At 38.7% G+C, this 27,553-nt stretch overlaps 1 protein-coding gene across 3 annotated transcripts in view; it reads right to left on the bottom strand.

Moving 5' to 3' along the window:
• Positions 1-219: 219 nt before the first annotated feature.
• RORA (RAR related orphan receptor A) overlaps positions 220-27,553 on the bottom strand; it is an 810,701-nt gene continuing 783,367 nt past the window's right edge. Inside the window, exons 6-12 of one of the 3 annotated variants that reach the window (XM_027553851.1) lie at positions 25,790-26,185; positions 18,933-19,054; positions 17,210-17,342; positions 14,632-14,739; positions 13,052-13,162; positions 11,996-12,108; positions 220-10,426 (exon numbers count right to left, since the gene is read on the bottom strand). In XM_027553851.1, the coding sequence (XP_027409652.1) occupies positions 10,262-10,426; positions 11,996-12,108; positions 13,052-13,162; positions 14,632-14,739; positions 17,210-17,342; positions 18,933-19,054; positions 25,790-26,185 (1,148 nt within the window). In that variant the 3' untranslated portion in view covers positions 220-10,261. The remainder of the gene's footprint in view (positions 10,427-11,995; positions 12,109-13,051; positions 13,163-14,631; positions 14,740-17,209; positions 17,343-18,932; positions 19,055-25,789; positions 26,186-27,553) is intronic. The other 2 variants (XM_027553853.1, XM_027553854.1) reach the window with 2 other exon arrangements.

The following is a 27,553-nucleotide window of genomic DNA, read 5'->3' as shown; positions in this document are numbered from 1 at the left end:
AAATATTTTATAATGTCAATGTCCTTGAGATTACTTTGAAAATAATTTATGATGAGGCTTTGCATCATTAAAATCATGTGATATTTAGCTGAAGTTAACTCTATTGGTTTACTCCTATCTGATCTACTCAAGAGAAGGGGCCAGGCTGGGATGGTACAATGATAGCCCAGGTAAAGTCAGATTTTTAAAAAGTCTTTGGCATCTTTAAAGCCTTTGGCATCATTTTGACATTCTCCTTTAATGATTTCTAAAGCAAAGATGACAAAGTGTGGTGTGAGTTCAGGTTTTCTCCCCTCCTACATTCAGGGTAGATATCACCGATCAGTCATGGCACTCCTTTGAGAATCCTCATTTCTGCAATTCTGGCAGCTACTATCAATCAATAGATGTTTCCTCACAAGTTGAAATTTCCTTCTTTGCCTTTTCTGATCAAAGGGTAGCTCGATCCTTGTATATGTTTTGTTCCCTGCAAAATAGAGACAAATTATATTTTTTAAAGTACTACCTTATAGACCAGTGCTTCTCAAACGTTAATATGCAAACCAATCACCTGGGGATTTTGTGAAAATGCACATCCTGTTTTAGTAGGTCTGGGATGGTGCCTAGGTTTTTGCATTTCTGACAAGGTCAAGGTCATGAGTGATGCCACTGCCACAGGTCTATGGACCCACTTTGAGTAGCAAGGTTGTCCTACTCCATTCTATGGAGACAAGGTAGAAAACTGTACATGCAATTCAAGAACCAAGTAAAAGAAAGAAAAATGAGGCAAGTGTTCCATTAGAAGCTGAAATTTTATTATAGGATAACAGTACATAAAGCACATCTAAAATTGATGTGTTCAATGCACTTTTAATAAAGGTAATGTAATATTAAAGGTACAGTTTCTAAGTACAATATAACAACATTCATATTAGAATGAAAATCGGAGTATTTAAAAGACAACATTAAATCTCTCTTTTTTACAGCTTGTATTTACAAAATGAATCAAAATATTTTTTTTTTAAATTGAGGACTCAATAAAATAACAAACGGCTGGAAATAAGCAGACTACTGTAAGAGTGAATTGAAAAGAAAACCCAATGTCAGTGAAAAGTTGGATGATCCTCTAATAAAGATCATTAGCAAAGTTTTAGTACAATACTATTTTTTAGGATTCCCATAAATGGCTTGCATTTTTAGTGTGGCAGAAAAGGAGTTTTTACATACTGTACACAAAACAGACAGCGCATATTTATAGGTACAGTATTACTGTTTCCGAACTTGCATGTATATTTACAGAAGGCTGAGTTTGTTACTCACAGAGTTTTGTGAAATTTGTGTGCTTAATCCTCAAGACCTACACACAATTAGAATCAGCATTTCATGTGGTCTTTGAAAATGTGGCTTTAAAACTTGGTTGTAGAAGAAAGTATTAACCATAAGGCTTGGCATACTTTATAAATTTACCAAAACAACCCAGGAAAAAAGGTGGAATTGGGGCACACTTGTTGTTATTTAACAATTATCAAATGCTGACATGTGCTGGCCACTGTGCAGACACAAAGAGATACTATCCCTATCCTTAGGAACCTTAGGATATGAAATGGTGCTAAAAAAAAAAGTTTCAATCCCTTTCTAAGCGAAGCAATAAGGAATGAAATAATTTGTATTCAAAGAGATTTCTCCCTAAACTGTAGCCAATTCACTTTAAAAGGTTAACTATAAGCATTAGCTCTCATTAACCACATGATTGCATTTATAATTAAGGTAACAGCAACTCTTCCATAAAAATGGAAAATGTCTAGAATTGTGGGTAAATATTCAGTGCATGGAAGCCAATAGCCATGGCTTGAGAATTTATCACCTTCAATTACAAAAAGTGCAGTAAACAGAAACATTTGCTCTATATTTATAAATTGCTCAAAAATCTTTGCTAAAGATCTTACAAATTCAGTAATATTACAGAACAATTCTAATCAATATTTAATAAGGTTAACTACATCCTTAGTTAGATATTTGATATACGTGGATTTTTCTTTTTTAAGAAAGCCGATAGGTCTTGGGAGAACAGGTGAAAGAATTAACTAAGCTCATTATTAAATGACTTTTAAATGAAGGTCCTTCACTCAGTTCATGGAACTGGTTGAGGTCAAGTTAACACAGAACATCCCTTGTCAAAGCTGCTTTATGGCCCATGTTCTGCCATGATAGCGGATGTCTCTATACTTCTCATGGCTCAGGTAGGAGGGGAAAGGTTTATTCTGCCATCAAGCCAACAAGGATATTTTATATAAATGTGTATTATCTATTATAGGAGCTAAGTACACAACTCTGTCAGGTGCCAATAATAAGGTGCCTTAGTAAGGAAAAAATAATACTCCATTAAACTAGAGTGTTTCTTTAGGATCTTGAAGGCCTGGCAAATTATTTTTCAGCTTAGGAGATATGGTATAAAGCCAAGTAGCAAACATAAAGTAAATGCTAATACATTTTCATATATCCATATTTATAAACAAATTCACCCTATAGATGTCAAATATCCATACTAAGGAAGTAATTTTATCCTAATTAAATACACTCTAGAATAATTTATATCATGATATTATGTATTTAAAGAGAAAAGCATGTCCCAAATCCAGCACTCTGATACAGCTGCCAGTTGGGCACAGGTAGATATATATATATGTATATATATACAAATATATAGTTATACTCAGTGAAATTAACAAGACCCAAAGGTGGTATTGTCTAGGAATAAAAGGGTTTTTTTTTGTTGTTCACAAAAGTAACTTATCTAGCACCACACATCAGAAAAACACAAAAATAGCACACTCTAGTTCTAAACAGCTATGTCTAAAATAGATTATATAGTAAAACCAGTATTATACAGCATATTGTGGATTTGATAAACAGATAAATATTTGCACTGAGTAGGCTGTTTATAATATAACATTTTCTTATCTATACAGAATGAAAGCCAAAAAGTTAACTGTATAGAGATGTGCAGAACAACATTAAATATTATGACTCAAAAGCAGGGACGAAGGTAAATTTGAAAGAAGAGTAAGAGAGAAAATGTTTACAGGCCATTACAAGTTCTTAAGTTAATAGTAAATAAGGAATCAATTGCTCAAGTTGAAGAAAGCAGTAAACAAGAGATTGCATTTACATGCAGATGTCTAAAATTTGTATTTTTTTAAGTCTATGCACAAAAGTCATTTGTTTTATTGCTTGACATTCAGTTATGGCTAGATTATTTAACCTATTTTTTTTTTGTACTTTGGAAACAAGAATATTGTTAAAGGTGCCATAAAAATGGACAACATTGAAAACGGTTTGCAAATAAACCACCTAACACTGCAGTTCTTTATACATATTAAAAGCCTTGTCTGGGGTTTGTCGTATGTTAAATATATTTAAACTGGGAAAATATGTTGTTGCTTGAAGCCTCCCATTGGCCCAAACATCCAATACAAAAACACATCTCCACAAAAGGAGCAGGCAGACAATACAGGTACATTTAAAGAAGCAGCCAGCTAATGTCCTAATGTTTAAAAATTTACCACTGTTTTATATGAGATTTCAAACCATTGTGGCTAAGAAGAGAGTTTTAGATTCAGGAAGATGTGTACAGTACATACAGATTTGTGTGTGTGTGTGAAATCATATTCACTATATTGCTCAAGAACTATCTGCATTTACATATGCAATCTGTTCAATGATAACCAAGTTCATAGGAATACTATTCATCCATGTTGAAGTAATGAGGAGAAAGGAATCACACACGAACACTGCAAAGAACTTAGTTGCTCTTGGAGAACAACATAATGGCACACGCAGCATGTCAAAGCTAATAGGAAGCTATCTTTCATCAGTTCTTAGAAGGGAAAGAGAAAAAGAGGTGTGAAGTTTGTTGTGGCAAACACTAAATGTCAACAGTAAATATGGGTTTTCTAGGCATCTCCTTAAAATTCTCATATTCACCTTCTTAACACAAGCCTCCACGTTATGTTGCATTGCTGAAAAGACATTGTTTCTATTTAGACTGAATATTCTATCATTCATTTATAAATAAATAAATGACTGAATGTATTTATTGCTCTAAGTTCTGAGGGTCTGGTTAAACATGGAGATCCCCTCCATCTACAATATTTCCTTAGTATGAAGCCAGCCTTCCGGATTATTTTAAAAACTGTACTGAGAGCCTGACAAAAATGAGCTCACTTACACAAACAAACAAGCAAACAGCCCCAGAAGTGAAACCAACTACTTTGTAAAGATAGTGCTTGCCAGCCTTATCTTAAGAATAAACAATAATAGGAAGGTCTCTTTCATCAAATCTGGTGGAACCTCTATAATAATACTAGTGTTTTGGGAATACAATGAAGACGTGTATCACAGACTGTAATAGATGATTTACTGTTGCAACTGCATTTACGGGCATATACTCTGATCTATAGGATAAAGTTGTTTGTATGGGCTTCTGCTGTGTCATACGGAGAAGGCAATGGCAACCCACTCCAGTACTCTTGCCTGGAAAATCCCATGGGCAGAGGAGCCTGGTAGGCTGCAGTCCATGGGGTTGCTAAGAGTCGGACACGACTGATTGACTTCACTTTCACTTTTCACTTTCATGCACTGGAGAAGGAAATGGCAACCCACTCCAGTACTCTTGCCTGGAGAATCCCAGGGACGAGGGAGCCTGGTGGGCTGCCGTCTATGGGGTCACACAGAGTCGGACACGACTGAAGCGACTTAGCAGCAGCAGCTGTGTCATATCTTTGTAAGAACGAGAACTAAATGGTATAATATGTATGTCAATAACTTCTGTGTGTGTACATGTATGTGTGTATATACATACATATATATATATGTATATGGAGAGAGAGAGATTTATGCCAGTTTTCACAGTCTTTATCATCAAAACAAGGTGACGGTTTCTTTTTTATCTAAACAACATGGAAAGTTATCCTAAATTTTGCTTTTCCATGGGGTAAGAAAATATGTAAATCTTCTTGTAAAAATGTACTCTAGGTGTGGAAGAATCAAAGCGAACAATTACACTGAGGTTCACTGAGGTTATGGAAAGTAGCATATTGAAATAATTACTTTCAAAATGTTTCAAAAACATAAAATGTTACCCTAAAAGCTAGCTCATGTTGCTGTTACATTGGTGGGTTTTGTTTGTCTTTATAGCCATTTGCTCTTATATTAACTCAACAGATTACAAATGTGGAAGTAAAAGACAGTTAAAATCCCCCCCAAAGGAATTTTTTTGTTTGTTTGTTTCTAGAGGAGAACACAGTGAAAATAGGAGTTACTTGCTGGTATTTGAAAAGGTTTCATCTTTTACCTCTCTCACTGCACTGACAGGCAGGGCTCTTATCTCATGACTGCTTCTAAAAATTGTTATCCATACTATATAGAATTTGAAATACCTTTTAATATATAATGATATAAATAAAATATATCAAGAATATTTTAATTATTAGAGAAACGGTGAGTAAAGTACGCAGGACTGTACTTTGAATGATGCTCTTGGTTGATTATGACCTATTAGTTTATCTTTTGAACATACTGGCATCACTTTATACTGCTCTGGAAGTTATTCAATGTTTTTAAGCACATAAGACTGAAGAACATATACATTTTGAACAAAACAAAATGAACAATAGTGAGGTTTACACACACGCAGTTCTACACAGTTCACTTGTGCCTTGGAGGGATAGTATTATCATAATTATTAACAATACAAAACACAATTTTGTCCCAGTAGTACTGGCCACCCTGTTTTAAGAGTTTTAGAAGATCCCTGAGCACATTGTTTGTTTCTTATAACCCGAACTCCAAAATGATAGGGCTTCTATTATTGATATCAAGATGGATTGTCATTCACAGTAAGTCAATCGTAAGGTGCTTATTTACCCTTTCTTTTTTCCACCAATCAGCACAAAGAACTGTCAGAAAATAATGTTTTATTATTATTATCTTCAAATAATAGCATTGGAAGGACACATGATTTAAACAATCAATGTTGGAAACAGTGGCTTTAGGATTATTATCTGGCTGCCCCTCAACAATAACAAGTGATTCAATCGACATTCCTTAGCCAAAAACAAAAGGCAAAAAAAAAAACAAAACCAAGAAACAAAACCAAAAAAACTGTACAAATATGTAATTTTCCCTGAGGGATCAAAGTACACCTGGAAGTGCTCTATGTACATATTGCACTAGAGAGGAATGAAGAACATGTGCAAAAAAGCAACAATGAGAGAAGCTTACCTCCTACTTAAACCTTTTCATTAAAGATTCTACTAGGCTGTTTTGCATTTTGGAATGTCGGAACACAAACAGCTATTCCTTAAGTCTAAAACTAAAAACACGTATTTCTACTATGGCACATTCAATGAAATAAAAAGTTCTCCAAAGACAGATAGACAAATTCCATCAAGAAAATAATACAAAGTTTGTTTGTTTGTATTTCTTTTTTTAGAAAATTACATTACTTTCTTTCTTTGTTTCACATTACAAAATCTTTTTTTTCTTTACACAAATCACATTTTATTGCAGGAATATTTCAAGTGCCATCAAATATTTATAGAAGGGTTAAAAAAATAGAAGTCTCTCTAAAGTGGTCCAGACAAGGCTTTGTATAGAATAAATCTTTTTTTTTCCATCTTCTAGTTTTGATTTAAGTATTTTGAATACATTTTCTTTTCCATTGACACTTAGTAGCCTAGAAGCGGTCCGACACATACACATCATACATACAAAAACCACACGCACGCGTGCACACACACACACACACACACACTCCCTCCTCACCTGACCCTCAGCCCATCCCCATACGCTCACAGAGATCTGAATATCCACACTATAAAGAACAACCAAACTTAGAAGCAGTGTCTTAAGTAATGTTTTCTTTAAGTTAGAAAGGGTGAATTAGGATGCTGAAGACTTAAAAAAAAATCCACACCTTTAAAGCAAATTAGGATGCTGAACACTTAAAAAAAAAAAATCCATAGCTTTAACCACAATTTGCAAACTGCCCCCAAAAGCACTTTCATCTGCACTTTTGATTTCATTGTGACCAAGGCCAGTTTCTTCACTACACAGTGCAACCATTTGGACACCACTGTAACCCAAGGTATTCAGGCTTTGTGCAAAAGCCTTATTTACCAGACGTTTAAAAATTGTATAAGAGGCATCACAGCAGTCAGGATAACAATGATGTGATTCCAATCTTTAAAAGACTATTGGACATTTGAGTTTAGGCAATTTTAATTACAAGAACGATTAAGAATAATTGTTCTATATCAGCAAGTATTTTGTGTCATCACACAGGTACTTCTATAATAAGGAAGAAAATAAAAATACAAAGTTTTTCACATCCTTCTCTGCACTTCATATTTTTTCAACAAAAACTGTTTAACTTCAGATCCCAACTTCGATCCGTATAATAGTTGTTCCCTCATTTCACCGAGCGCGCCTCTACTACTCTGTTCCTACACTGTCGATGTACTTCGTCTTAAAGTCCACACCCTGTTTTCTTTCACAAAGACCTGGTAGCAGCATCATGTCAATGTATCTTGGTTTACTCCAAAAGCAACGTCACCATGGAGTGACTTACTGAGATTAGAGCGTCATTTTTTGTTTGTTTGTTTGTTTTTTTTGCATTAGGTACATGCAAAATCCTTTCTGGGAAAAGAAATTTATGTTCAACATTGTATTCTCTCTCACCCTCAGAGAAGTCCAATTAGCTCTCATCATTTCACAAATGGACACTGGAATTAGGTTTAGTTGCTCTTTAATGCGCTAGCACCTGAGGCTGGTCATATTCAGAAAGCTTTGGTTAAAAAGAAGTTAATAGACTTTAACAAAATCACCCCCAAATTTAGTGAATCAAAATGACAAAGAAACAAAAACAAACCCAAACCCAAACAAAACACACTGTTTCTTCCCAACAGGAGAAACAACAGGGGGAAAAAAAAAGGATGAATAAATAACTGAACTAAAGTTGGTACTCTATTCAGAGTATAAATACTATTGATTTTTCAAGGAACTATATTTATTTAAATTAAAAATTTGATTTAACCCTTCTTGCCCAAATATAAATACTATATGCTGGTAGTTACCTCTCTATATAAAGTCACATAAAGTTTTATATGCTTGTAAGAAATTTAAGTAAATACTATTCTCATCTTCTACTCATGCTTATACCCTTACTGTATTTTTTTAAAAAAACTTTTTTTAAAAGATGTTATTTAGGCTTCATACACACTTCTGTGTGAATAGTTCCTTCCCCTTTTCCAAGTCCCTCAGGAAACAAGTCAGAACGTCAGTGGAGTTAAAAACAGAGTGGAGGGCTCTGGGTGACCCAGCAGGAGTTGAATTCCTGCAGAAGATTGGAGGACGGGGGAAGAAACCCTGGTGGTAGAGGAGATCCTTTCTTCCCTGTAAAAGGGTGCTAGGAAATGTTCACCTTTACACTATGGGAAGATGTTCTCTCTTCTCTATAGACATGGTCTTTGATGTCAGGCCAGAGGTTTGAATCCCACTTCAAGTGTGACTAAAATCTTCTAAACGCCTACATTCCCAAAGGTCACTTATTTTAGAATATGCACACTTGTCTTATCAGACTGTTCCTTTCCCCTTCCCCCCTACTGGGAATTATGTAAAAATCAAAAGACACACACATACACAAAATTAAACAAAAACAACTCAATATTTCTCACCTGAATCCAAAAGCCAAACTGTCTTCTAAAGATTTAATAAAATAAATTACAGTCCACAGTTTTCTAGTGAAGATAAATACAAAAGAAAATGTTTGCAGCTTGCATCGACTTCACTTTAAAGACTTAACAATAGTTAACATTTAAATAAGAGAAACTGGTTCAACATTGTATGTTTCCTTTGCCTTCCTGTCCATTGACTGTGACATATGGAGAAGAGTGTTCTAGAATGACACCATGGAGAGGCAGTTAGTCTAGAAACCATTCACTCTGAAAGTCTCAGGGTTCCTAGATGATACCAAGAACATAAACATTCACGAAGTAAATGCTTCATGTCTTCACACATGGGGAGTGTGCGTTTGCTCCAGACAAACTCTTTGGGTCCTTCTTCTACTAAAAGCTAGATTCTGATAAATATTCTGGTTACTGATCTGTTCTTAAAGCCTAAGAATTCCAAGTTGAGACTGAGTCTACTCAACTGTGTGAAATGAGCACCCCCCACTCCCCAAGCTCCATGAGGTGGCATGCTCAAAAGCTTTGGATAAATACTATGCACGAGGGCGTAAATCCACCCTAATCAATCACTCAACTTTGTATGAAGCATAAACACATCTATCCTTAAACTCATCCAAAAAGCAAAGGACAATTTAGGGAGAGTTCTGTGTCTAATTCCAAATTCACGTGTAAAAAAAAAAAAAATGAATCCAACAGCATGATTTCTAGATATGACCAGCCAGTCTTTTAAAAATAATTGTGTAAACAGCAGCATAAATACCTCCCGACGTACCTTCCAAGCCTTCTCAGTTAAACTTGTGTTTCTGGTGCACATGCGACACGACAGTGAACACGCTAGCATTTAATTTAAAGAAAAAAGGTGCAAAATGAAAGTGCCTTATCAATTCAACAGGAAAAGCTACTCCAGTAACTACATTTTATATTAATTAAAACAATATATAAACAATATCTCTTTTTAGCTATATATAGTCTTCATGCCCATTTACCCTGTAATATATTATAATGCTATTGTTGCTAGTGCCATGGACCCTTTTCGTGCCGTCCTGCTGACTGGCAATAATCGGTGAAAAAAATAAAAACTTCCTTCATGAGACAAAGAGCAAGTTGTGCAAAGTAATGCCGCAACCTCCGCTATGCACACCAGTCACCGATTAGTGCTGGACCCTCTGTGGTTACCGACAGATGGGTGATTCTGTAGAAAGTCTGTGGGCAGTGAGCTACAAGAAAAGGACATCTTCCAACTTTAGTACCCGCCTTCTGTTGTAAACAGAGGTCAACGATCAAGAAGTCGAGACAGAAAAAGGGTCCATATCTGTAGGCATAATGGAAATCATATGCATGAGAAAAACAAGTTCAACTTTTATTTGTTTTCATTGTTTCCCCTCCTTTGCCTGACCCCGATCACCAAAGGATGTGCAGCGTGTTGGCGCTCCAGGTCTGTGCAGGGCCATATAAAGTGTCTCGGTTAATTGATTTGTTTGTTTGCTTTTCATTGTTTGGACTTCAGACATTCTAGAAGTGCTTAGGTGATACATTTACCCATCAATCTGCATGGCTGGCTCAAATTCTGAAGTGAACAACTCCTTGTATAATGGAGGAAAATGAAGTCGCACAATGTCTGGGTATATTGCTTTAAACGCCATGAGCTTTTCTGTATGCCGTCCACATAAGGCTCTTAATGTAGACACCTTGCATATTAACTGTAAGTGGAAGAAAGGACATGGGGTCAGGACAGAAGAGATGCCAGAATCAAAAATCAGGGAATCTGGACGATCGTCACAACACTGTTTACAATGATGAAACACACTTGAAACAGCTTAAACATTTAGTAATAGAGGGATGGTAAAAATAAATGATATAGAATACCAGGTATATGTTAAATATGATTTTGAAGACAAATATTGTCTTCAATAATTTGCAACCCGAAAAGATGCTCATAAAACAAAAGAACTCAAGTCTCTTACTTACTCCTCCTATTCCAACATGCTTTCTTCTCTGTCATCCTGAACCCTGCCTTTTACCACTGGGGAAAAGGAAGAGATGTGGTGACAGAGAACAGAGAAGTGGGCAAAGGGGCAGCCACGGGTAGATAAAGTCACTGCTACTACAGGCAAAGCCATCTGTTACATATTTTATGCAAAAGGAATACTGGCTCACTCCAATGACAACAAGTTTCTTCTCTAGAAAGAGCTCTGCCTAGAACAAAGCAATTCTGGGTCTGAGCAAAAGGCCCTGGTTTGGGGGAAAAAAAAAAAGGTTAACAGGACTGGTGGAGTCTCAGCATGGACTGTTTACCTGCTGAGGACAGTAGCATGACTTGCACAAATGCTTTTTAAACTCTAAAGCACTGTGCAGCACAGAATATTCAACTCAGAACAATTCACCAGAGCATCAGTCTTGACTCTGTGTTATGTTAGGTGCTCTCTATAATCAAAGACCTGGATGGTATCCTGGCATTGGGGCCAGAAGATGGAGAAGAGGTCTTCTTCCATTTCCCATTCCGGCCTCAGTGTCTCATTTAATAGATGCAAAATCAAAAACAAACTGCAATTAACCCCCAACTTCTTTCTGACCTTGCCTAGCTATCAGGAGGAAAGAATGAAAGTAAACAGGAAGAAAATCCCAAAACTTTCAAATCGTGGTCTGGAACAATAAAACAAATAATCCAAGAAAGAACGGGGCTGATTTTTCTAAGACTACATACATACTGCTAGCACCAGCACCGAAGGATATTAACCTATTTTAAATTGCCATCCTAATTATATCTTTACTGTGAAAGATAATAAGCACAAAAGAAATCTTATGTTTTGCATACAGGGTAGTAATGAGAAACTGATGAAGAAAATACAAAAGCCATTTATTGTTGATTAAATAGAATGAAAATTAAAATAGATGGTTACTCTGGATGCTTTAGTCCTTCATCACTTCCTTCTTCTAAATTCCAAGATTTAAATTCTAAGTTCTCTAGTTTATATCAGTATGGGACATTAACTCTGCTTTCTGCCCATCTCTTATGGAACAGGGCGGGGGGTGGTTTCAGAATGATTAATAGTTGAAAAAAAATTCTATCATTGCTCCGTTATTCCAATAGAACTTAACCTGAATTTTGGCACAGGAGAATTTTTTGAAATGGAGATACTTCTTTCTTTTCAGTAGCTTGTCGCTTACTGAGAATTCTGGGGTCTGGTGGGATGACTTACAAACATGATTGGTGTGATCATTGGCAAGGGATAAGCCAGCTGTGTCAACTGGAAACCTTTAGCTCTCACCTTTGTTAGTATTCCATCTTCTCGGTGATTCTTCTGTAGGACATGTTGAAGAGCTAGCTGAATTTTCTGTTGCAGCTTTTCAATTTTTACCTTTTCCTGCAGCCATGAGCGATCTAAATGTGAAAAACCAGACTCCTTAGTATTCTTCTAACATTCTGTCAGAAAACCCAATTCCTCCTGACTCTTAGATATAGATTATTATACCACAATACAGAGTCAGGGACTATTAGGCCACCTTCACCCCTCATTCAAAATTTGCTCCTAAAGAAGAAGAAAACTAATCTATGACACAAAACAGAGTGCTAAGCCTTTCCATTTTTACTGACATCTGAAGGAAAGGAGGGTCCTCCTCTTCCAAAAAGATAGTCATTTAAATCTAAAACCATGCTCAAACAAGTGCAAATGAAACCACCACAGCCCCTCAACACTTTCTAAAAGTTACGTTTCTGAATGAAATACTCATATCAATTCACCTAGCCATTACAAAAAATATGAAAATTGTCTTATAATTACAAGGCAACTAAACTTGTCAAGAGAATGCCAAATTAATTAAGGTTGTTAGTTTAGGATAGAATCTTTATGACTAAGAAGTCCAAAAAGAAGATAGCAAATTTTCAAAAGTAGTTATCACCAAGAGGCAGTACTGGTTAAAAATAGAGATTAAATTTAGATAAACTTGTGGATGACATCCAAATGGACTTTAAGAAAAAGGAGAAGGTTTTAAACACCACGTTATCTTGGAGATTGGTGTTAAGGAGGGCAAGCCTACTCTACCACAGCGTTTCTCTTGTTATCAGAGGTTAATTGTAGACAGGATTTTATTCAATTCTCATCTCTTAAGAGTTTATCAGAATAGCATGAGGTCTTCTTAAAATAGGACATGTATAAATGTGTGTAGCAGAGGGATTGTTACCTGAAAAACTGAAAATTAGATTTTAACAAGGATGGCAGTCTCTCTTGGTATCCCCCTGAATATCCTATAGCCATTATAAGTTGTGTACTTGTAAAAATTCTTTACCTGGACAATTGAAAAACCATTAGATTTGGTTATCTTACCTGCTGACATCAGGACAAATGCAGAAAATAATGCAATTTCATCTTCAGTCAGGTGCATAGAACATAAACTCTTTCCAAATTCAAATACAAAGCTAATAAAGTCTTCACAACCTGCCAAAATTAAAGACAGGTTAGGATTTTAGATATTATCCTAGGAAAAAAAGATGGAAAAAAGTGAAGAGAGATCTACTAGTTGAAGATCAGGGAGAATACCAATAACATTTCTTGTAGTTTAATACTTTCAAACCTTAAAAGAAAAAATCAGTTTAGCTACCATCACCATTACTACCATCATTCACAGAGGGAACTTTAAAAAATATTGTAACTTAAGATATATACATGTATTCTTTTATTGATCACACCACATGGCACGTGGGATCTTAGTTCCCTGACCATGGATTTAATCAGTATCCCCTGCAGAGGAAGCACAGAGCATTAACGACTGAATTGCCAGGGAAGTACCATTGGCAGTAAACTTTTATTAGGTGATTACTATGTCAGGTGCTGCTCTGAGAGGATTCTTTGAGCATTCTATCAATACTACAACAGCCCTATGAAGAAAGTATTATTGTTACTACCCCACTGTAAAGGCGAGGAAACAAACTTGGGAAGAAAAGGAATGTACTCAAGATTTCACAGGTAGGAAGTAACAGCCTGAGATTCAAAGCTAGATGCCTAACTTCAGAGCCCACACTCTTAACCAACAGTCTAACAGCTATAGTCTGAGATGCTAATTTCACTCATTTTTTGTTTTCCTTGAAACAAACAAGAGTGTTAACATGCTTAAAAATGAAAACAAATGACACTTTATGGTAGTAAAACCATTATAATTATTATAGAAGTGAAAACATAGAATGAGAAAGTCCCATAAAATAAAAATCCACCCCCCAAAACTGGTTAACTTTGGTGTCTGTTGTTTCAGATTTTCATATTATGTGCATATAGTTAAATGTCAATGGGCTATTCTCAAGTATATATACCTCTCAAATATATATTCTCAAGTATATATGCCATTTAATTGTTTTTGAAATCATTTAACAACATATTTTGGATACTATCCCAATCTTAGTGACTTTATCTCACTTTATTTATAGACATCTAAAATAATTTATTTCTAAGGTATATGCCACAGTTTCACTTAACTATACTTTCTTTCCCTGATATCTCATTAACATTGTTATTTGAGGGGTATGGAAGGGCAGACTTTCAGGTCTTTGCTTGATTTTATGTAGCAAATCATATCTTCCAGTTTACTGAATAACATCCCTGCAAACCTCGTTCTTAAAATTTGGAAGGGAACTGGAAGAATATATAACATACATTTCTTTGACAACCAAATAGATAAAATCAAACTCTAGACCTTTACATGTCATATGGACACAAAGCATTTGAGCTGTGTAAATTTTCTATGGTAATTAATCAGAAAGTATTATTAACACAGGTATGCATTAGTATATAACATCCTTTAACTCTTATATCCAAAAACCCCATGATTTCCATTTTGTTTAAGAGCTATCACCCAACTCCAATTTTTTCCCCTAGCCCTGATCTGAAGACCAAGCACCCAGAGGTTTTCTTACCTAAGGATTTGAAGACATCGGGGCTAGCATATTTCCCATCGAAGTACACGGTATTGTTCTGAGAGTCAAAGGCACGGCACATTCTGATAAATACCACCTCTAGAGAACCTAAGCAAAGGCAGAAATGGAATGGGTTATTCTGTCTTGGTGAGTTGATTTTGACCTTAGAGACCCCCTTCTGAGTCAACAGGGCTGGGCTTAGCCCATGGGCACTCAGTTACTTATCTCTTTTTTTTTTTTTAATTTTATTTTATTTTTAAACTTTACATAATTGTATTAGTTTTGCCAAATATCAAAATGAGTCCACCACCGGTATACATGTGTTCCCCATCCTGAACCCTCCTCCCTCCCCATACCATCCCTCTGGGTCGTCCCAGTGCTCTAGCCCCAAGCATCCAGTATCATGCATCGAATCTGGACTGGCATCTCGTTTCATACATGGTATTTTACATGTTTCAATGCCATTTTCCCAAATCTTCCCACCCTCTCCCTCTCCCATAGAGTCCATAAGACTGTTCTATACATCAGTGTCTCTTTTGCTGTCTCGTACACAGGGTTACTGTTACCATCTTTCTAAATTCCATATATATGCGTTAGTATACTGTATTGATGTTTTTCCTTCTGGCTTACTTCACTCTGTATAATAGGCTCCAGTTTCATCCACCTCATTAGAACTGATTCAAATGTATTCTTTTTAAGGGCTGAGTAATACTCCATTGTGTATATGTACCATAGCTTTCTTATCCATTCATCTGCTGATGGACATCTAGGTTGCTTCCATGTCCTGGCTATTATAAACAGTGCTGCGATGAACATTGGGGTACACATGTCTCTTTCCCTTCTGGTTTCCTTGAATAGTCAAAGCAATCTTGAGAAAGAAGAATGGAACTGGAGGAATCAACCTACCTGACTTCAGGCTCTACTACAAAGCCACAGTTATCAAGACAGTATGGTACTGGCACAAAGACAGAAATATAGATCAATGGAATAAAATAGAAAGCCCAGAGATAAATCCACGCACATATGGACACCTTATCTTTGACAAAGGAGGCAAGAATATACAATGGATTAAAGACAATCTCTTTAACAAGTGGTGCTGGGAAATCTGGTCAACCACTTGTAAAAGAATGAAACTAGAACACTTTCTAACACCATACACAAAAATAAACTCAAAATGGATTAAAGATCTAAACGTAAGACCAGCAACTATAAAACTCCTAGAGGAGAACATAGGCAAAACACTCTCCGACATACATCACAGCAGGATCCTCTATGACCCACCTCCCGGAATATTGGAAATAAAAACAAAAATAAACAAATGGGACCTAATTAACCTTAAAAGCTTCTGCACATCAAAGGAAACTATTAGCAAGGTGAAAAGACAGCCTTCAGAATGGGAGAAAATAATAGCAAATGAAGCAACTGACAAACAACTAATCTCAAAAATATACAAGCAACTCCTACAGCTCAACTCCAGAAAAATAAATGACCCAATCAAAAAATGGGCCAAAGAACTAAATAGACATTTCTCCAAAGAAGACATACAGATGGCTAACAAACACATGAAAAGATGCTCAACATCACTCATTATCAGAGAAATGCAAATCAAAACCACTATGAGGTACCATTTCACACCAGTCAGAATGGCTGCGATCCAAAAGTCTACAAATAATAAATGCTGGAGAGGGTGTGGAGAAAAGGGAACCCTCTTACACTGTTGGTGGGAATGCAAACTAGTACAGCCACTATGGAGAACAGTGTGGAGATTCCTTAAAAAACGAAATAGAACTGCCTTATGATCCAGCAATCCCACTGCTGGGCATACACACTGAGGAAACTTATCTCTTTATTTAAAAGGGCAGAGTTCACTAGGGTAATTAAAGACTTCTGCCTAAGCTAAAGCCTGTATTACTTAAGAGAGATTGTGTCCTGCAAAAATACAGTCTTGGAGTTGCTAGAAACACATGTGTGCGTGCGTGCTCAGTTGTGTCTGACTCTTTGCAACCCCATGGACTGCAGCCCTCCAGGCTCCTCTGTCCATGGAATGTTTCAGGCAAGACTACTGGAACAGGTTGTCATTTTCATACTTCAGGGGATCTTCCTGACCCAGGAATGGAACCAGCGACTACTGGGTCTCCTACACTGACATGCAGATTCTTTATCACTGAGCCACCTGGGAAGCCCAGAAACACATAGAGTCCTGTTATTAAAACAAACAAACAAAAAGCCAGGGCTATCTCTCTGAATTCCATAAACAGCCATCTTCCTAACAACTTATCAAAACATCCTGAGGACCTGGGGCACAGAAACAAAACACAAGTGATGGTTAGGACTGGGGAATGCAGTGTGTCTTTCAAATTAATCTTTTCACAGAGAGAAGAAGCAAAATGGAGGGAATGTTTCCTTCAAATAACTCAAACATTAAAAAAAAAAATTCCTTAGTTTCTGCAAGTGAAACCTGAGCTATTATCATTTGGAGAAAAACTGTTCCCGACACCTTCCTTACCAAGCATTTCTTTAATAAGCTGGTGAAAGCAGGTTAGGAAGAGATCTCAAAATTCACTTGCAAAGCACATACCTGCTTTGAGAAGCACAATTTGATCGTTTTGACATAGTTCCATAAATCCATCAATGCGTTTGGCAAACTCCACCACGTACTGTATAGCTTCTGTAATTTTGATGGCACACAATTGCCACATCACCTCCCGCTGCTGTTGAAGAAGGAAATACATTAACATCCACGGTTACCCATATCTTTGACTCAGCTGTTTTAAGTTTTCCTATTGTGTACAATCCTTCTTTGGAAATAGATTCCCAAAAGCTAGAGGATTTAAGAATAAACAGTTGGCCAGTTACTTGGGTTACAATGATTGCTCCCAAGTTCTTTCTCATCTTCTTCAATTTCTCTCTTGCCATGTTGTTAGCAAAGGGCAGGGGGGAGATGTTATGGTCATAAAGGCAGCGGAAGATGAAAGCCCATGTGAGGAAAGTCACGCATGCCACTGCTTTAACCCTGGGCCACCGAGAGCGGGAAAGTAGAATCTCCTTTTAAGCAATAACCTGGCCTTGGGGAATTTCATACCACTTTACTTGAGGAAGAGAAGAAAGGGGAGTCAGTTACATTTCCTGTGCGCCTGCTATGAGCTGGGTGTTTTCTGACATCCTTGTCTCATTTCACTTTCACAAGAACATTTTCTCATTTGCCATAAATGAACACAAATACTCAAAGAGGTTTCACAGCTAGGAGGTACTGGAGCTGGGATTTAAACCCCCGCATTTCTGGCTCTGAATCCTGTTTTGCACACCCTGTGGCTGTTTAATGCTTTCCTGCTTCCCATTGTAACTGTGGCTGCTGGTGCTACCTCAAAGGCAAGCAAGGTGATGTGCTGCTATTTCCCAACCTGTCGTGCTTAATGCCTTTTTATACAGCCACTCTCCAGTTTAGTTACAGGCTAACCTGGGTCCGTCTTGCTGCTCACTTACTTTCCCAATCGTAGTTTAAGGCTGTTTCCACCAATATAAGGGGGTGGGAGAAATACTCAATCAGGAGCCAGGGCTCATGGTCTAGTCCTGATGTTTTCAACCTCCAGCCGTAAGCTAAGGGATGTTAGTTTCCTTGTACGTTAAATGAAGAGGATTAACCTAAATAATCTCCACGGCACTTCCTAAACCAGCATTTCCATGATTTGGAGGGGAAATTGAAGCATTTTCTTTTCCTAAGGGCAGAATGGATAATTAAGTGTCCCCCTTCTCCAGCCCTGCCTTCCCATTTGAGTAATCTGTTGAGCAGTGTGTTTTATAGAAAAAAAATGAGTAGCAGCTGCACTACTTCTCAGTCTCATATTGCTAGATTCAGACTGGAGTTAGGATCATAGCTTCCAGATCTTTTTTTTTTAAACACATATTCTCTAAACTCCTTCTTTTTAACCTCTGAAACCATGAGGCTAAGATTATTTTACATCGACTTCCAGACCGTGAAATCTCCCATTGTGATATCGGGAAAACTCCCAACTCATTGAGGCTTTTGGAAGCAGCTTAATCTAGCCCCCTGTAGATAAATGATGGGACAAACATGTACAGTTATCAGAACAACAGAATCTCTGTGCTATTTCTGAAATTTTGCATAGTGACATTTCAGTAAGGTGACAAAGCCCCAGGAACATAATCAGCTCTGGAAGAAAGATTATTAAATAGAAATCTGGTATCTGATGAAAGACATTCATTTTTTGGTCTGTTTGTATTCAAATCTTTTCCATTTCCCAGCGTTGCCTCAATCTTAGGTAAAACTGTTCAGAGTCTACCTTGTTTTGATAATTCTCAATCTCCTCCTGCAGAAAGGTCTGCCACGTTATCTGCTGGAGCTCTTCTCTCAAGTATTGGCAAGTTTCCAGATGTGATTTAGATATATTCTGTGCAAGGTGTTCTAAGGAGAAAAACAGGAGATCACGACATGAAAAGCCATTCTTCTTTGGATAACCAGTGTTTTCCCTACTCAATTATTCAATTTAAAATGTAACAAGTATAAAGCAACAGGCTGAACCAGGTTTAATTATCTTGACATATTTAAGTAAGTAATCTGGAACGATTCTGTGTTTTAGAGCAGGAAGAAGGACAGGCAAAGCCAACATCTAACAATAAGACGGCATGCCTTCAAAGACCCTGCTAATCTTGACCTTCTGTGCCTTTACACTAGTGTCTGGGAGTAAGCAAATATCGACCTAGAAAAGTTGTGAAAAATGACTGACACAATCTCTACTTGGCATTTTTATGAAGACACATCTGCCACATACATTTATGGGGAGGGATTACTCTTGAAAAATTGGGAAATGGTATTTTGTATGACAACAATTATGTGTGGTATTTGTTTTTCCTGCAAAATTCAGAACAAGCATTGCTGAAAGCCTACCCAGTCGTTATATATATAGTGTGGTGGTTAAGAGCTGGACTTTGCAGCCAGATTGACTAGGTTGGAATCTCAGCTCTGCTATTTAGTAGTTCTGTGATTTTAGGTAAGTTACTTAACCTCTCTGTGCTTCAGTCTCCTGATATGTAAAATGAGAAAAATAGTACCTATTTCATAGAGCTTCTGTGAGAATTAAATGAGTTGAGCACTCAAAATAGAGAGGATAACACAGCATCTGTTACATAAAACATTTGTTCTCATACTGAAGTGTAAGGATTTTGGAGATATTAAAGAAATAGAAGCCAAACAAGTTTCTCAAGGAACTTATAATCTGGTGAACATGTACAGACATGCGGAAAGGACAATTCAAGACATTAGACAATAAAGTGTGAGGTTGAATTATATCAGAAGAGAAAGAAAAACAAAGGTAGTAGGTGCTATCAGGGAAGGGAGAGATGAGGAAAATTAGGCGATGCTTCTCGGCAGAAGAGGAACATTTGGACTGGATCCTGAAGAATGGGGAGGGTTTGGTAGGCAGAGGCCAGTGGTGTGAGGCAGTGGGCCAGTTCCACATTCGAGGGATGGTAATTGAAAGAACAAATATGGCATTTGTAGGAGATAGGAAGATGTGATAGAATGATGATTCAAAACAGGAATATTGGTAGGTAAGAGTCCAAATCCTGAAGGATCTGAATGTGGAGACTGAGAGTATGGACTTGACTGACAAGAGGAGTCAGTGGGATTCTCAAGGGGGAGCTCACATAAAGAACACTGTACTGGGAAACAGAACATGTAGTTCTGCCACCGGGGGACTGAAGGATGGAGAGCCTGGAGGACCAATTAGAAGGCTGCTGAAATCCAGACGTAAGGGACTAACAGCTTGAAATACGTTGCTAATAACTGTTACGGAAGGGAAGGACAATTAAAGACGTATTTTAAGGAAATCCCCCGGTGGTCCAGTGGTTAGGATTCCAGGCTTCCACTGCCGCAGGTGTGGATTCAATCTCCAGCTGGGGAACTAAGATCCTGCAAGCTGTGGGTGTGGCTATAAAAAGAAGTATTCTAAAGAAAAATTGATAAGATTCCAAGAATACAAAATCATACCCCAAAGTGATCCCCTCCTTGCATCTTGAATATAGAATAAGAAAGTTATTTAAAACAATGGTGCCGAGCGCAAACTTAGGAACTAATAAGACTATTTATTTAGAAATTTGTTACTGTCTTTCTCAAACAGAATCAGACTTGTTTGTGTGAAAACAGAGCCAGGATCACGTAAATGAAGCTTGAAACTAGAATCTCCTTAGAGAAACTGAAACACAGTAAACTCAACAACCCTACTTGGCAACACACAGACATGAAAACAACATAAGTAAACATCATAAACAATAAAACACAGATGCAAGGAAAAAATACAGGAAAGAGACAGAAACTGAGAGGGGAAAGACGGAGAAACCAGCAAATTATTTGTCTTAGAATCAGTGATGCTTGTGAAGAGAAGTGGGGAGTAAAGACAAAAATAATGGGGAAGCATAAACAAGAAAATAAATGTGTAAACAGTAAACCAATTTTTATAAATAGGGGGGAAAAATGATGTAGATGAAGGGTTCACAGGGAAGCTGGGGGAATCCTGGAAGGGGAAGAATGGGAAGAGGCTCTCGGTATTATCTTCCAGATCCTCCTTTTCTCTAGTTAACATGGTCAAGCATCTTCCTGTTTCATTTCATCCTAAAAATTGTCGCCCCTACCTGTTTGAGTCCAGCTTTTAGAAGCATTAACAAATGACGCAATGTTCCATGACCAGTAGAGGGCAGTGGCTGCATTCTCACCAGCTGCCTTTGATCGAAATTCAGACTTGATTTGGCAAGTGTAAGATTTTAGACACTTTCCTATTTTTAAGTCTCCATTTCAGCAAAGAAGAAAATGCTCAGATGGAGTAAAAGCTAAGGAGTTAGTGCAGTCTCTCAGACAAACAGTCTGGTATAGTGAAATACCTTGGAACTAAGAGTTGCTGCTACTGCTGCTGCTGCTGCTAAGTCGCGTTAGTCGTGTCCGACTCGGTGCGACCCCATAGACGGCAGCCCACCATGCTCCCCCGTCCCTGGGATTCTCCAGGCAAGAACACTGGGGTGGGTTGCCATTTCCTTCTCCAATGCATGAAAGTGAAAAGTGAAAGGGAAGGTGCTCAGTCATGTCCAACTCCTAGCGACCCCATGGACTGCAGCCTACCAGGCTCCTCTGTCCATGGGATTTTCCAGGCAAGAGTACTGGAGTGGGGTGCCATTGCCTTCTCCGTGGAACTAAGAGTTAGGAGACCTCTTTTCTGGTCTGAGCTCAGTTGGGTAACTCATTTTGTGACAAGCAAATCAGTTCACTTCCTCAACCATGACTGTACATCAGTAGAGCCAAGGTCTAGATACTTCAGATAGAAAATCCTGTCTTCTAAGTCACAGATTTTCATAGTGGGATGGAACTTTAGATATTATCTGGTCCAAATCCTCCTCACTTTGTAGGTAATAACATTAACAATGATGATGAAAGATGACACTGAGGTAGAGTTTACTATGTGCTATGTGCACATATACACACACACATACATATACACGTACACAGTCATACACACACACACACACACACATTTTATCCTTAGTCTTTATGACAACAAATCTAGGGAGAAAGATACTAATGACAATTGTACTAATTATCCCCATTTTACAGATGAAAAAACCAAGCCACAGTGAGGTTAAGTGACTTTCAAGGTGTCATAGCTGGCAAGCGGACAGTGATTCAAACATATACAAAAGCTCCAGAATCCATGCTCTGAATCTTTACATTCCATGGGTAGGGAGATTGCAGCTTACAGAGATAACGTGACTTATACTAGGTTGTACAACCTACAGCAAAGCTAGAATCACTCACATAAGCTGACTTCTTGTCTCATGCTTTGCCCAGCTGTCTCTCATAGAAGGCTTTAGTAATTATAGTAATAACTGCAATTAGCTGTTTTATTTTTTATTTCTTTTTCTTTCTTTTTTTTACTACACCACTTGGCTTGCTGGATCTTGGTTCCCTAGCCAGATCTGTTTGTGTGAAAACAGAGCCAGGATCACCTAAATGAAACTTGAAACTAGATCCTCTAACCAGGGATGGAACCAAGGACCCACGGCAGTGAAAGCACCATGTCCTAACCGCTGGCACGCCAGTGAATTCCCGAGTCAACTTTTAAAAAAAATGAACATAGATTGTTTATCTGGAGTATGTAACTCAGGTACTAAGTGTATTGGGTGGGCCAAAAAGTTTGTTTGGGCTTTTCCATAAGACGTTACAGAAAAACCCCAACAAACTTTTTGGCCCACCCAATACATAAAGGGCAAAATTTCACAGCCAGAAAGTCAGATATATTTCACTAAAAGTAATGGAGTGTAGATACTATTACGGAAAGAATTGATCTTAGGATATGTTAATTTACAATTTTTTCCAATTGCACAAGTGGTTTCATTTGTTTCAAATCTAATGACAAAATTTAGCCTAAAATGAAGTTTTTAGTTAAAGAAAGAGCAGGGACTTAAACCCTAAAGGAAATGTCAGGGAATTTTTGGAGAGCTTTATTTTGGAGAGCATTAGCAAAGTCTTTGACCACTTTTAAGCCACTCTTAACCCCTCAAACAATTTTACACATGTAAATGGGACAGAAAATCAGAACCCCATTACATCCTTTTTCCAGTTAAATTCTTGTTTAGTTTTGGGTTTGCAGAAAATCCTGATGATGACTTAATTTTATTCATTGTGGGAAATGCCACAATACATGTGAACAATCCCTAGTTTAGGAGAAAGTGGAGAATGGAGGAAAGCACAGGGCTCCCAGGCTCACTGGAGGTGACAGCTATGGAAGAGGAAAGAGCTTGGTCAGGGAAGAGGGGCTGGGGAGGCTGAGTGCACTTTCAGCCCAAGTGCCACGTTCAGGAGCCACACACAGGCCAAGCCGTGTGGGTTACCTCCGGGTTGAACATCCGACAAGCAAACAGGAGAGATTCACTCGTATTTCTCATCAAGTGGAAGCACACCTAAAGTGAGTCAGGTCATCTTTCATGATATCATGTCAGCTTTCAATCAAATCCTTATTCATTTCTGAAAATTTTACTTTCATTACAGCTCTGCTTAAGGTTCAGCCAACCAAGATCTCATGACAAAAACGGAAGGTTTTTGTTCTAGTTCAAGAAAAAAAAAAAAAAATCAAACCTACCTCTGCTCAGCTTGGCTTCTAGTTCAGAGGTTTCTCTGTTAATCAAAAGAGCTGTGCTACACCTTTAATGCTGTGCAGTGGTTAAAGACCAGGCTTAAAATGTCCCTGCTCTTGAGGATTTAAATTTAGACCCATAAAAAGGTGCTTGTGTAAAAACCGTAAAGAACATTCAATTTGTTATATTTGGAGAAAGATTTTACTGGAAATATAAATTTCACTTAAAAACTGTTTTGTGGGGTACAGAGGTAGAGGAAACCATCTAAAGAACACAACCGTTATTTCTGTGAACCAAGGACATCTGTGCTCAAGTCAGAACCTGCTGGTTCTTTTCCATGTTCAGTCTTCCTTCTCTCCTGGTCTTCACTTAGTCACCCCCACAGCAACTAATTGAAATATCCCAGAGGATTATAACCTTGTATGAGGAACCATGGGGTGAAACAGATCAATTTCGCAAACAGCAAAGGTCCTTATCAAAGTTTCTCTAATAATAGTGCTGTACTTAAAAATCGATTAAATATAACAGAGGATGTTATAACACGACTCCCTTGAAATGAAAAGCTTTCTATTGTCTGTGCTAACATTTCTAGGTCACATCTCCCAAGAAGCACCAATGTCACAGGAATGAGGAAATGACAGTTTTTTTTTTTTGCATGGTGAGTCTTCTATGGAATACATCAGTTTTGTCATTAACATCCATCACCAAAATTTTGGAAAGTAAAGAAGCCAATTTCCCTTTACTGTTTATAGACTACATCACAGTTGCAAAGGTGAGATGCATACAGGGACTGGGAAGTGATATAAATGCCGAGTGGGATGGACCCATGGAAAGGTGGGAGGCCTTGACTGGTACCAGTTGGTTGTTGACATTTACAAATACTGACCCAGTGTAATCAGATCATTTTTCTCCCCTCCCACAAGAAACTGAAAATCTGAACTTTCAGATGGAATCCTCCAGGTTTAAATTTTTAGCAACTAATTCAAAAATTGAAAAGCTCTGCACTGGTTAAAAAACCATGTCTATGGGCCAGGTTAAGTTGGTGGGTTGCCATTTTTATAACTTCCAGTATAAATCAATACTTAGAATATAATGAAAGCAAAGGAGTTGGTGGGGCCATTCCCTGAGCTTATAGTTTTCTCTGGAATTTAAGACTGCTTTAAGTTCATGTTGTCTCAGCTCTGAAGCTGAGAGGTCGGTCAGTTTCTTGGACATGTGACGGGAGACAGTGGATAGAGAAAAGCAAGGGGAAAGGTAGAATTATGAAGTGCTTCCAAGGGAGACTACCCTGCTGGCTCAGACGGTACAGAATCCTCCTGCAATGCAGAAGACCTGGGTTTGATCCCTGGGTTAGGAAGATCCCCTGGGGAAGGGAATGGCTACCCACTCCAGTGTTCTTACCTGGGTACTTCCACGGGCAAAGGAGCCTGGAGGGCTATGGTTCATGCGGTCACAAAGAGTTGGACATGACTGAGCAACTATCACTTTCACTTTCCCAATGGTAAAGGTGACTTGCCCTTCTGCTGCTGCTGCTGCTAAGTTGCTTCAGTCATGTCTGATTCTGTGCGACCCCATAGACGGCAGCCCACCAGGCTCCCCCGTCCCTGGGATTCTCCAGGCAAGAACACTGGAGTGGGTTGCCATTTCCTTCTCCAATGCATGAAAGGGAAAAGTGAAAGTGAAGTCGCTCAGTTCTGTCCGACCCTCAGCGACCCTATGGACTGCAGCCTACCAGGCTCCTCCATCCATGGGATTTTCCAGGCAAGAGTACTGGAGGGGGGTGCCATCGCCTTCTCCAGAATTGCCCTTCTAAATGCATGTTTTGTTTTTTTTTTTCTGTGGGGCATGTGGGATCTTAGTTCCCTGACCAAGCATTGGAAGCGCAGTCTTAACCACTGGACAACCAGGGAAGTCCCTAGACGCATCATTTTAATATCATAACTTAGAGGAAAGTCAGACATATCCCATTTCCTTCAAAGGCATCAGTAGTACATCCCAATGGAAACACAGAAGCCATTACCTAGTTCTGCCATGGACACAGTTGGGGAAGTCTCTCCATTGGTGAAAGAGCAGTAGGGGAAGAAGCCTGATGCTGGTGTGTAGTCACATATGGGTTCTGGTTTGATTCCATTGATATCAAGACCTGACTGGTCCGGGGAAGGCTGTATGTCCAGGTAGAAGCTGCTGACGGCAGAGTCTGCCTTGCTGCCCTCGGGGGTGTGCCCGTCGATGTAGTTGCTGAGGTCATCGTGAAGCTCCGTGAGCCCGTTGGCCGAGATGTTATAGGTGGGAGTCAGCGGCTCGGCCTCTCCAGGCTGCTGTTGGTGGTCTCGCTGCTGCTGCTGCATCCGGTGCTTCTGTACTTCTGCATACAAGCTGTCTCTCTGCTTTTTCGACATGCGGCCAAATTTTACAGCTGGAAGAAAAAAGCCAAGCCACACCATATACAATATGTTTTTCTCCATGATCCTCTCTGGTATGCTTTAGGACTTCCTTTGAAGTTGCAGATAATTTTAATCAAAAACCACATAACCACCAAATAAGGACATGATCCAGAGGTGAAAACGGTCCTACCTCACGTAGGCTTGCTCCACATCCCTGACAGCAAAGATACATCCTGGAGGAGCTAAGTTTCAGAAACAGACCCAGGGCTGGTAGAAGAGACCTAGAGCAATGATCAGCTTGGTTTTCATGCTGTCACATAACCCTATGCTCAGTGGGAGCTACTGGACTGCGGTTTGATGGGTTTGTTCCCTCTCGACCCAGGCAGTTGGTCTAGACACTTCTTTTCTTAGTGTTCAGACTCGAGCACAGGGATGCACAAACTCACCGGTCTACATCAGGGCACAAGCAGTCAAATCTCCACATGCGTTCATTTCACTAATCCGTACACTTAGATGAGTTTCTTTCTGATCAAATAGCCAAACCTGGGGCTTCCCGGAGCAAGCTCAACAGACTACATGAAGCATTTGCAATTCCCTGGGTTACACCTCTGAGTGTACCCCTCGCCTGCTCCTGGGTCATGTGGCCCCTTTGAAACCCTTGGACCCATCTTAAAAGGATACGTTCTGCTATTCTCATTGAGCCTCAAGTGAAAAAGAATATTAGGATTTTGGAAGTGGTAGGCATGGACAGAGGGGCCTGGTACGCTGCAGTCCATGGGGTTGCTAAGAGTCGGACACGACTGAGCGACTTCCCTTTCACTTTTTACTTTCATGCATTGGAGAAGGAAATGGCAACCCACTCCAGTGTTCTTGCCTGGAGAATCCCAGGGACAGGGGAGCCTGGTGGGCTGCCGTCTATGGGGTCGCACAGAGTCAGACACGACTGAGCGACTTAGCAGCAGCAGCAACTGCAGCTCTGGGGAAGATCCCTGCCAGGAGAATTTGTGTTCGCAGCCCTTCTCTGTGCCATGTGTCCCCACGTTTAAAGTGGAACAGTGACTGGAGTAACTTTCCAGTTCACTTAGCATTTCAAATGATTTCTCTTGAAACATCGAGATAACTGAGAAAAAAAAAAACCCTGTGATTTCCTGGTCTGAACTCCCCCACTAACCCATTTATTTCTCAGCCTAAGTAGGTATAGATAAAGCCTCTGGCGGAGGGACTAAGATCTCCTGATTATGGTTAAATTTACACCCGACTGGGTAGATGAATTCACACATTTGACCATCAACAAAATTCTGTGAGTCTTGGGGCAAGAGGCAGGGTAGATGGAAGTGAAGTTGGGAATCGGTGCCCAGCCCAACTTGTGGGATCCTTTTCCTGCTAAGGAGGATGTGGTT

This window comes from Bos indicus x Bos taurus, chromosome 10, assembly GCF_003369695.1.
Source record: "Bos indicus x Bos taurus breed Angus x Brahman F1 hybrid chromosome 10, Bos_hybrid_MaternalHap_v2.0, whole genome shotgun sequence".
Classification (NCBI taxonomy): domain Eukaryota; kingdom Metazoa; phylum Chordata; class Mammalia; order Artiodactyla; family Bovidae; genus Bos; species Bos indicus x Bos taurus.
The sequence above is the reverse complement of the archived record's forward strand: the minus strand, read 5'-3'. Positions and strand labels throughout refer to the sequence as shown.